Source organism: Otolemur garnettii, unplaced genomic scaffold (genome assembly GCF_000181295.1).
Source record: "Otolemur garnettii isolate 467f Iridium unplaced genomic scaffold, OtoGar3 scaffold00110, whole genome shotgun sequence".
Lineage (NCBI taxonomy): Eukaryota > Metazoa > Chordata > Mammalia > Primates > Galagidae > Otolemur > Otolemur garnettii.
In genome coordinates, this window is record NW_003852505.1 from 2,743,082 (window position 1) to 2,754,637 (window position 11,556).

General features: G+C 44.6%; 2 protein-coding genes across 2 annotated transcripts in view; one reads left to right on the forward strand and one right to left on the reverse strand.

Moving 5' to 3' along the window:
* Positions 1-11,556, forward strand: part of SLC25A43 (solute carrier family 25 member 43) — a gene marked incomplete at its 5' end in the record, with an annotated part of 40,247 nt that overhangs the window by 21,328 nt on the left and 7,363 nt on the right. The window lies entirely within an intron of this gene.
* On the reverse strand, positions 236-1,561 carry LOC105887721 (dnaJ homolog subfamily A member 1-like). The gene is given in 4 exon segments (XM_012809656.2): positions 236-791; positions 793-861; positions 931-932; positions 980-1,561. Coding segments are annotated over 4 exon segments (1,179 nt in total). The 3' UTR covers positions 236-265.

Here is an 11,556-nt window from a genome sequence, read left to right on the forward strand (position 1 = left end):
AGCCACAGCCGCCGAGCCGGGGAACTCTTTTTTAAAGTAATTTTTAACAGGTATTAAATTTCATCTTGCACACCAAAGTCATACATACAGGGCAAAGTCAGAGCTTTTATATTTGCATTTATTCTTCATTTAACCTTTAAAACACTACTATAGTTGAATATTTAAACAGAAACAATAGCAAGTAGTGAGCATATTATGATTACAGTCCCTCACTCATTCGTTACTGCACATAAAATGCCAGCGTGAGTGTCATTCACTGGCCCCATTAAGAGGTTTGACACTGCACACCACCTCTGGGCTGATGTTCAGCATCCTCATATGCTTGTCCATTATAATGGCGCCGTCTTTCCTGATTTGGATCAAAGTCCACCAGATCTACTTGATCCATTTCATCAGTCCCTTCTGCTTCCTTCCTCTCTGGTAGAAGTTTTTCCAGCAATGAGAGTTTATCAGGAGAAAGAAAGCCATTTTCAGGAAAGTTAACCTTAAATTTGATGATTAGACGACCCTTTTTATATGGTCTATGATAAATTGGCATGCCTTCATTTAGCACACGCTTCATATCGCCATGCTTGACAATCTGACCTGGATGAGAGGTGATGACTGTGGTTCGGTTGTCAAGAGTAGATATTGGCATTTGGAAGCCACACAATGCTTCAACCAGCTGTATGTCCATATGCATGCAAAGGTCTTCTCGTCGGGTAAAAACGGCATGGTCCTTCTGATTTAACACAATGATAATGTCTCCTGGCTCCAATCCTGGTTCTTGGTCTCCTTCACCATGGAATGTTATCTTTCATGCCTTTGTCAATATGAACTTCCAGAATCTTCTTCTGTCAAACTATCTTCCTTGCATTGCAGCTTTTATATCTATATCTATATATATATAGATATTTTGGGGGGGGCTGGGGCTGGGTTTGAACCCGCCACCTCTGGCATATGGGGCCGGCACCCCACTCCGTTGAGCCACAGGTGCCACCCTACATCTATCTTTAGGACTGATCCATTCTCCATGGCCCTGGCACTCCATGCATACAGACTGAATTGGCTGGACCATTCCAGGTCCTATCTGATGAATTCTTGTTTGCATTCCAGTACCTCGGCAGTTGGGACAGCACTCTAATGCTCCCTTTTTGCCACCTCGTCCTTCCCATTTGTCACAAATCACATTCTTGTGCAGAGCCAGTGTTCTTGTGGCACCATTATATAAATCTTCTAAGGTAACCGAGAGCTGATGTGCGACATTTTTACCTCTCCTTTCTCTCTGCATCCTTCCTCCTCCTACAAAAAACATATCAAAGATGTCCATGGGGGAACCAAAGCCACCACCTGCTCCACCCTCTTTAATTGCCTGTTCTCCTCCTTTATCATATAATTCCCTTTTCTTCCCATCAGAGAGAACTTCATAAGCTTGAGAAATCTGTTTAAACTTCTCGCCTTCATTTGGATTCTTATCAGGGTGGTACTTCAAAGCCAGTTTTCTATATGCCTTCTTCAATTCTTCATGAGTGGCATTGGGTTTGACTCCCAAAACATTATAGTAACTGGTTTCTTTCACCATTTTCTACAGCCAGTGAGAGGGCAGAGGCCCACGCAGTGGAGTGGAAAGGAGCGTTTAGCTGTGCGCTGCTCAGGCAGCCGCTGCTCCTCTACGCCCACCGAGCATTCTGGAAAGTTCCTATTTCATTCTTTAAAATCCTGGTACTAAGAATTTCTCTCACTGCCAGAGGCATCTCTCCAGTACTTTCCGCTGCCTTTTATAATTTAGTATTATCCACAATACAGTAATAAACTACGTAAACCAAAGTAAGATATACTAGATGTGAGTATTTGGAGGTAATTCTGATGATCTTTTTCCTTGTGTAGGAGCCTTTTAGGTAATGCATACATCGAGCTGCAAGAGAAACTTTCTAATAATGCAAAGTCATGATGGTTGTTAAAAAAAATCCAAAGAGGTAATTGTGCTATTTTCACAAAATAGGATCAGCATCTAATTGCGAATAACATCATAAATGACATCCAAAGATATAGGAAGTGAATTCTTAGAGAGTTTCAGTCAAAGTGTTACTTTGCAAGGATTAATAATATTCTAATACCTTGTCCACCAAATATAGTAGAACCTCAATAGTTGACCACCTCTCTGTATCGACCACCTCCTTAAGTTGACCACCTCTGTATGTTGACAACTGTGTTACAGTCCCTTGAATGTTCAACTTACAGAAGTTCTTCAGAAGTTCTACTGTATTTTTTTTTTTTTTAAATTAACCCCCAAGACAGAACCACTGGCTGCTTTTAAATGCAAACATGGCCTTGCCTTCTGTGGCCATTAGATGTCGCTGCAGAAAAACAGAGAGTATCTGAGCACTGTGAAGCCCAGTGCTCCCTGTCTAGTTAACAACTTCATAATCCCCACTTGAAATCATCTTCACTTTGGAGGATAAAGGGCCTAGAAACAAGCTAACCCTAAAGTTATTTCTGTTGTTATTTTTCCTACAAAGCACATAATCCAAATTCATCAAGAAGAAAAAGCTTTAATAACAGTGGGTCTCCCCTGGAACAGGCTGGGTTTGCCCAAAGAATATGTAACAAGGCCCCTTTGCAGGGCCACCAGGCTGCTCTGACCTGAGCACACTTAATGGTAACATTTGCATTCCATTGGCTTTCCCCACTGCACTGCCCCTTATAAAGCAAATCAATGGCAGATGTCTGTTGGGTAACCCAGCTGGGCAGGGGATTTTTCTCAGTCCCCACACTGACTAGCTCCTTTGTCTGAATGTCTTATTCTCTTAATATGCTTTTCTACACACACACACACACACACACACACATACATGCTGCCTGTTTAATGGCATATCAGGTTGGAACTCTTGGAACATTAATGACAATAATCAGAAGTCTTGTTTAACCAGCTGAGCCCTTCCTTCACCATGCTTACACTCAATTTTATTCCTTTGTTTTTTCTTGCCTGGCTGGCATGCTAGAGTATGGAGAGGTAAATAAATTATGCATGTGCATGTTTTGATAAAATGGTTTCTGGTGGTAAGAGGGGGTGGGTTGGCCCTGTGCACACATAGACTGAGGTACCCCCAACCTGAAATGCTTTCATGGACCCCCCCACCCCAGACCACCCTGCCTGAAATCTCCTTCTTCATACTTCAGTGCATTTCAGCTCAAGCTCATTCAGAGATAACTTGGCCTTTTTGTCTTTGTATCTCCCACAGCTGGCCCAGGGCCTGGCCCAGAAGAGACTGGCAGAACTTAGTATATTGAGAGAACCAGTAGGAGGGGTAAAATATTGACAGACTTTAATTGATCTTATTCATCTCTGAACCCATAATAAGGACCAAGGAGTCCAGAGAACAATTTTCTCTAGATGGGTTCATGTGGAAGAGAGAGGGAAACAGGCTGGGGAACACTGCACTGAAAATCCAGGGAGCAGCTGAGAATGTGGGAGCCTTGGAACCTGGTAGGGCTTCCAAAAGGATAAGTTGGAGGCACAAGGTTGGTCCCACCCACAACCCTGCCTGACAACAACCCCTGTTGCCCATATTAGGTGTCTCCATTTCATCAAATATAAAACCAAGTGTCAGCCTGTTGCTTTATACCCCAGTGGACTTTGACCCCGTCACAGCCACAAGGTAAGCAGGATTGGGCCAGGTCAGCACTTGAACTAAAAGCACATAAGATGAAGGACAAAGGTGGTATCCAAGTGGCACAGCTGACTGAGCAGAACACACATGGTTGGTGAATAAACAGAAGCCCCAGACTGCTCAAATAGAGCTGTCAGGTCTGACCAAGATGCTTAACAACCCAGGCTGCCTCTGCTGAATTAGACACAGTCACTTCATTCATTGCCTGTCTTGTGGTTTCTCATACTCAGACCTATTCTTCAGCCCTGACTTCTCTCCTGAGCTCTTATCCCACATTTCTCACAGCCTGCCACACATTGCCATTTAGCTATCACATCCTTACTGTCACCGCTGACTTACTATGTATCAAACTGACTTCTTCCCCAGCGCTTACTTTCCAGAGTTTTCCATTTTGATACCATCATTGCCCCAGATAACCCTGCTGGAAATCCAGAAGTTGGCTTTGACTCTTCCCTTCCCCTTCACCCGGTCAACCTCAGGCCCAGTGGCTTCTTCATTCCTAACACTCCCGCACTGCTCTTTTTGTTTTTTGTTTGTTTGTTTGTTTTGTCATTACCCACTACCCCGATCTAGGACCTTATCAGCTCATACCTAGCTTATGACACTAATCCTCTAGTTGGTCTCCAGGATTAACTGTAAAAGTGATCATAAACATTGAACACTAATATGTACCAGGTGCTGTGCTAATAAGTTCATTACCTCATTTAAGCCATACAACAGCCCTCTGAGGTAGGTATGTTACAGATGTGAAAACGGAGTCACTAAAAGGTTCAGTGGCCTGCAAGTTCACCTGTCCAGTAAGTGGGCTGGGATGGAAGTCCAGGTAGCTTGTCTCCAGGGTTATTGCTTATTTCACTCCCCTCCAGCCCAGCCCAGGGGCTTCTGCCAGACAAATTTTCTTCAGATCTGCCTGGGTTAGCTACGTCCTTGATTGCCCCTAGAGAACAAAGGCTGAGCCCCTTGGCCTAGCATGTTTCCTTTTCCAATTCTGCCATCCTTGTGGCACAAAGGCCCTTTATATTAGGAGCTACAAAATCAAATGCCTGTGGAGACCTGGAAGTAACGCAAAAAAGAGAATGTAGGAAAATCCAGATAGCACACACTTACCCCATAAAGAATAAGCTCTCCGATGATGCATTCTGAGCCGTCATCACTTTCTAAAGCATTCTGGAGAGCTTAAACTTCACTGTGCTCACAAAATGTGATTAGCATCTAAATACAAATAGCAGAAAGGAATAAAGTGAGTCAGTGGCAAAGCTCCTCTTTTCCAAAGGGTGAATGTCATTTAGAAATGTAGGCCCAGTTTTCAAGGGAGCATAAAATCCAGATTTTCTGTGTAAAATCTCCCAATTTTTCTACAGTTGGCAAATAAAAATTAACTACTGGCTGAGCTAAACAAAATGCACCTTTTTATAACCTTTGCTCTATTTAAGCCTTTGATTCTATCACAAGGATCTCATTAGCCCCCTTTCCCGAGCCCTGAAGACTAAGTATATTTCACATTCCAGTGCCCAGGCCTTTTTGTTCATACAGTCACCTGTGCCTAGAACATCTATCCCCAACTCCTAATGGCTCAACTGAGGTTTGCCTCGGTGATGGCTGGATCTTCTGACCTACAGTAGCACATTATCTTGCATTCGTTTGATAAATGAGTTGGCTTTTCCCACCCTCAGAATGGTTATCCTATCTTGGTGGATAAAGGCAGATGTTTTGCCTTTGTGGAACCACAATGGGGGTGCTAGTCTGACCACCTTTGGAGAGGATTCTGTTGTAGGAAAAACTGAGTTAACTAACAATATGCTCTGCCAATAATTGCAGATAACATGTTTTCACTGTTCCACCACCCCTGCTTCCAAGGGCATAGTGGTTTTGTCCTAAGAAATAACTCCCTTTCCCAAGCCCCAAATGCATGTAGTTGTACCTACCCAAGCTGAAGGTAAGAACACCCAAGACTATCCCCTCCCCAGCCTGCTGCTCTAGGAAAACCTTTGCTTGTAGTCTGTCTAAAACCGCCTCTGCACATTGCTCAGAGAATGCACCATCTTCCATCTCCTACCCTAGCAGTTTCATGCATCTCAGGGCAAACAGCTGTTAACATGTCGAGATAGTCAAATATGCCAAAAGGAGAGGGGAAAACTCTTGACACCATTTTGATTTACAGCCCCCCTTCATTCCAGCCTCCCAGTACTTTGTGTGGTTCCTGGAAGTGCTTGACAGATCATAGCATTGTCAGAGTTACACTGTTGTCCCTCAGTATCCATGGAGGATTGGTTCAGGACAAACCCTGGCCCTGCAGAGATGCCAAAATCCACTCATGCTCAGTCCTGCAGTCAGCCCCACAGAACCTATGGATACAAAAAGAATGGGTGCGTGTGGTGGCTTACGCTTGTAATCCTTGCACTCTGGGATTGCTTGAGCTCAGGAGTTCCAGGTCAGCCTAAGCAAGAGTGAGTCTCCATCTCTACTAAAAATAAAAAAATAGGCTTGGCTCCTGTAGTTCAAGTGGCTAGGGTCCCAGCCACATACAGCGAAGCTGACAGGTTTGAATCCAGCCCGGGCCTGCCAAACAGCAATGATAACTACAACCAAAAAATAGCTGGGCGTTGTGGTGGGTGCCTGTAGTCCCAGCTACTTTGGGAAGCTGAGGCAAGAGAATCATTTAAGCCGAGAAGTTGGAGGATGCTGTGAGCTGTGATGCCACAGCACTCTACCAAGGGGGACAGCTTGAGACTCTGTCTCAAAAAAAAAAAAAAAATAGAAAAAATAGCCAGACATCATGGTGGGTACCTGTAATCCCAGCTACTTGGGAGGCTGAGGCCAGAGGATTGCTTGAGCCCAAGAGACTGAGGTTATTGTAAGCTATGATGATGCCATGGCACTCTAACCAGGACAATAGAGTGAGACTTAGTCTCAGAAAAAAAAAAAAGTCCAACCTATATCTTTGTGGGTTTCACAGCCCAAGTGTGGTTATGGATACAGAATCCACTCATATGGAGAGTTGACTCCATTTGTTGAAAAATATCCACATGTAAGTGGACCAGCACAATTCAAACTCATGTTTTTCAAAAGCCAAATACATGCTAGTTGGTTGCTTTCCATAAATATCCAGATCTAAATGAATGTTTATAAATCTGTGCTCTCCCCTGGTGGGGAGGCTTTTGTCAGGGATAAGAATGGGGATAAACTTTGTCAAGGAAGATGATACTAGGAAAGCCTTCTCTGGAATGAAAAAATTATAATAATAGGTGGCGCCTGTAGCTCAGTGGGTAGGGCACCAGCCACATACACTGAAGCTGGCGGGTTCGAACCCGGCCCAGGCCAGCTAAAACAACAGCGACAACTGCAACAACAAAAAAAAATAGCCAGGTGTTCTGGTGGGCACCTGTAGTCCCAGTTACTTGGGAGGCTGAGCAAGAGAATCACTTAAGCCCAAGAGTTAGAGGTTGCTATGAGCTATGATGCCACAGCTCTCTACCCAGGGCAAGAGCTTGAGACTCTGTCTCAAAAAAAATAATAATAACTACCCTGTATTATCCACTTAATGTGCACAGTTTCTTACCCCTATTTAATCCTCTTTATTGACTTTATGAAATAAGTACTATTACTTAAAAAAAAAGAAAGTACTATTATTATTCCAATTTTATAGATGAGGAAACAAAGCCCAGAGGGTCAGTCACTTGCCCAATATTGACATAGCTAGTAAGTGAGGCTGGGACATGAACCTAGGTCTCTCCTTTCTCAGGCATTTCCTTTATCCACCAAGAGTAAGGGAATCATTCCCAGAGGCTCGTCTTAATCTGTTCAGGCTACTATAACAAAATACTTTAAACTAGGTGGCTCATACACCACAGAAATTTCTTTATCACAGTTCTGGAGGCTGGGAGGTCCAAGATCAAGGTGGATTTGGTATCTGGTGAGGTCCCGCTTCCTGGTTCTTAGATGGTGCCTTCTCACTGTAACCTCACAGGATGGGAAGGGTAAGCTAGCCTTGGGGAGGTCTCTTTTGTAAGAACCCTAATCTTGTTCATGAGGGTTCTGTCTCATGACCTAATCACCTTCCAAAGGCCCCATGTGTCCTAAAACCATCACCTTGGAAATTAGGATTTGAACAGATAAAGTTTATGAAAGCACAGACATTCAGACTATAATAAGCCTGGCTTTGGCCAGGGAATGGTTAACTTGGGAGGGGGAAACCATCTTTGGAGAACTGGGCTGTCCAGGGGCTTGCTGTCCCTGGGAGCCTGGCAACAGAAGGCTGGCAGCTTTCACTCCAATTGTAATAGAGTATCGAGCTACAGGCATAGACCACTTAGCAGCCATAGAGCTTTAGCCAGCCATGAACTGACTACAGCTGCTCAGAGGAAAGCCCCACCACTGGCTCTCTCAGTCCTGGGGGCAGCAGGAGCAAGGCCCCAGGAGGGGAGAGTAAGTTGTTATCGTCAGAGTTTCAGGTTTTCTGCCTACTTTATCTGTCCTCAGTAGGACTAGAGCTCGGTTTTTCTAACAGAACCAAATGACCTACCTGAAAGTATGAGTACCACTAGGTTCTGAGCTCTCAGGGGGGCAGGAAAGAACGAACCTTACCTTTAGTTTGTTGCATTTTCAATTCTCTGCTGTCATCTTACTTTTAGATCTGGCCCCTTTGTAGACTTTCTTCTGCCTAAGTGAGAAGCATCGCCTTGCCAGTCGGGGGAAAAAAAAAAAGAATGCTTTTTAAATCCAGGTAGATGTCTGGATATCCCTTAGGCAAGGTGGCCTTGTTTGAACATCATTATTAAAGCAAAGGGAAAGGACCATTCTCCCCTTTGTTTTTTTCAGAAGGTGTAGAGTGCCCTAGATACTTCAGGGATGGCAGTTGTTGATCATGGCAACAAGACTGTCCCTAGAGGGCAGGCAAAGCGAGAGTAAAGGAGGAGCCTTCCTAATTCCGCTGAACCTAAAAATCACTTTGCCCTTTTCTTCTGACCTGAACTGGCTTATTCCTTTGAAAAGAGAAAGGTCTAGAAGTCAAAACGGCCACCCTATGCTAAGCAGGCTTCTTTGAGCGCCAGCTAAACAGTAACAGCATCTAAGATAGGAGCTTCTCATTCTCCCTCCTACTTCCTTCCTGCCCCCTTCAGAGCCGGAGTGAAGGGAGAGACAGGGGAGAGGGAAAAGAAGGTCCTGGAAAAGGCCTGATGCCAGTCAGGAAAGCCCCACAGCCAGCTGTGAGCATTCATAGGCAGCGAGTGCTGTCAGAAGGATATGAAGACAGGAGTTCGCTGACCCCTCTCCTGGCTTCCAGACAGCTCTGGAAACAAAGTACCAGCTTTTGCCTCCTTTTTTCTACATGGCTATTGCTTATTTATTTTGATGGCTGTTTACTCTAAAGCAGGGGTCCTCAAACTTTTTAAATAGCGGGCCAGTTCACTGTCCCTCAGACTGTTGGAGGGCTGGACTACGGGCCTGGCGGGCCAGATAAATGTCCTAGGCGGGCTGCATGTGACCCGCAGGCCGTAGTTTGAGGACCCCTGCTCTAAAGGCTATGGAGAGCAGACTAGCTCAATGGGTGAGACTGTGTGTGGCCTTTGAATCCCAGCCTCACTCCTGACTCCCGTGTGAACTTGGATACTCCACCTGTGAGTCTTATCTCCCTCGAATGTAAAACATAGGGATAAACATAGTGCCTACCTCATATATCTGTAAGGAAGACTGAATTAGCTTAACGCAGATTCAGAGCCAGGCACAGAAAAAATACTCTCAGTAGCACCAAGGTGCTATGTTTATTGTCCTTGAAGCATTTCTTCAGAATCTGTGCATAGCATGGAAGGCCCAATTGGAGCCATAAAAACCAGCTTAGGTGTGTTTCTATGTTTCTAAGATTACCATAAACACAAATGAGCCATGGTCACGCAGCCACCATAGACCCTCGATCTCTATAGCTAACAATGAGCAGAGACATGAGGGAGAGTCATTCTTTCGCTTGGTCAGTTTAACAGGCATTTCCTGAGAGGCTGCCATGTACAAGCAGTGCAGACACACGTCTGTATATTGGAAAATGATAGTTTCCAGATGACGTTCCCATGAGTGCAGGCATCTGCCTCTGGGTATGGCATGTCTGCAAGCTCCCCTGGGTCCCCCTGGGTGTGAATACCTCCCATCTTAGCAGCAGGCCCAAGAAATGACTTATTGTTCAGAAAGCCTTCATGGTGGGGGAAGAGAGCAAACAATAGCAGGTCAATATTCAGGTCCAGCAGCCTTCTGGAAACGGTCATCTTCCAAATCCTTTCCTTACCCTCCCTACCCAATCTCACTGACAGTCAAGGTGATACTCTAAAGTTGGCCACCACAGTGGCTGGGTGCAGTGACTCACACATGTAATTCTAGCACTCTTAGGAGGCTGAAGAGGGTGGATTGCTTGAACTCAGGAGTTCAAGACCAGCCTGAGCAAAGCAAGACCCCCATCTCTACTAAAAGTAGAAAAACTAGCCAGCTGTTGTAGGCACCTGTAGTCTCAGCTACTTGGGAGGCTGAGGCAAGAGAATCACTTAAGCCCAAGAGTTTGAGGTTGCTGTGAGCTATGAAGCCACGGCACTCTACCAAGGGTGACAAAGTGAGACTGTCTCAAAAAAAAAAAAAAAAAGAGAGTGATTATCAGCAGAGTGGCAAAATAGGAGTTTCCAGTACTCTTCCTCTCACACAAATATCTATTTGAAAAACTATGCATGCACAAAAGTGCTTTCACAAGAGCTAAGAACTCTACTCTGTCACCCTCAGTAGAGTGCTGTCGCATCATAGCTCACAGCAACCTCTAACTCTTGGGCTCAAATGATCTTCTTGCCTCAGCCTCCCAAGTAGCTGGGACTACAGGCCCCTGCGAGAATGCCCAGCTCATTTTTAGAGACGGGGTCTCTTGCTCAGGCTCATTTCAAACTCCTGAGCTCAAGCAATCCATCCACCTTGGCATCCCAGACTTTCTGGGATAGAGGCGTGAGCCACCACACCCAGCCAAGTTCATTTTTTTCTTTCCTTCAGTATGTATCAAGCACCTATGCTATGTGCTAGGCATATTGATGAGCTCTGGGGTTAAAACAATGAACGCAGCAAATGTGATTGCTGCCATCATAGCGTTTACATCTGGGAAATGAAGTGTTTGCGGGTGGGAGTACACATCAAAGAAACAATCATACACTAAATAGTTATAAATTGTGTGAAGTGCCATGAAGGAAAAGCAGAGGGTGATCAAAAGTGTTCAACAGGCTCCTGACTTAGTGGAGAAATCCGAAGGGTGTTCCCTGAGCCAGTCATGTTTGTTCTGGTCAATAAGACAGACCTAGCAAGGCAGAGGAAATGGCAGGTTTGAAATCCTAGAGGTAGGAAGGAACATGGAGTTGGGTCAGCAGTGTGGATTATGGGATCTAGAAAGGGACTGCAAGGTCATTTCGTTTCCTCACTAGACATGTGAGGAAACTAAAATTCAAGGAGCTAAGCAGCATGGCTGAGGCAGAGTGACAGAGTCAGGCCTGGCTCCCCTGATATTTTCAGGTGCTGTCAGGCTGCAGAATCCAGCTCAGTGAGACAGCTGTAGCATAGTTGTCCAGGTTGGTATAGAAGGAGGATTTAAATTCAGGTCCTTGTGACTAGCAGCAAGTTTGGGCAGATGGCTTTACCTGTATGAGCTCATTTAATCTTGACAATAATTCTAGAAGGTAGGTGTTATTACCCCATTTTACAGATGAGGAAATTGAGACCACAAAATGTGAAGGCACTTGCTGAAAGTCACAGAGCTAGTGATTTGCAAAGTGGGGAATCAAACAGAATGTGTTGTGAAAAGAGAAATTAAGTAATAAGAATTTTTGTATTTGTCATCTAAAAAGATTATATATTACATCATGTAGGTTTCTTTTTTTTTTTTTTTTTTTTTTTT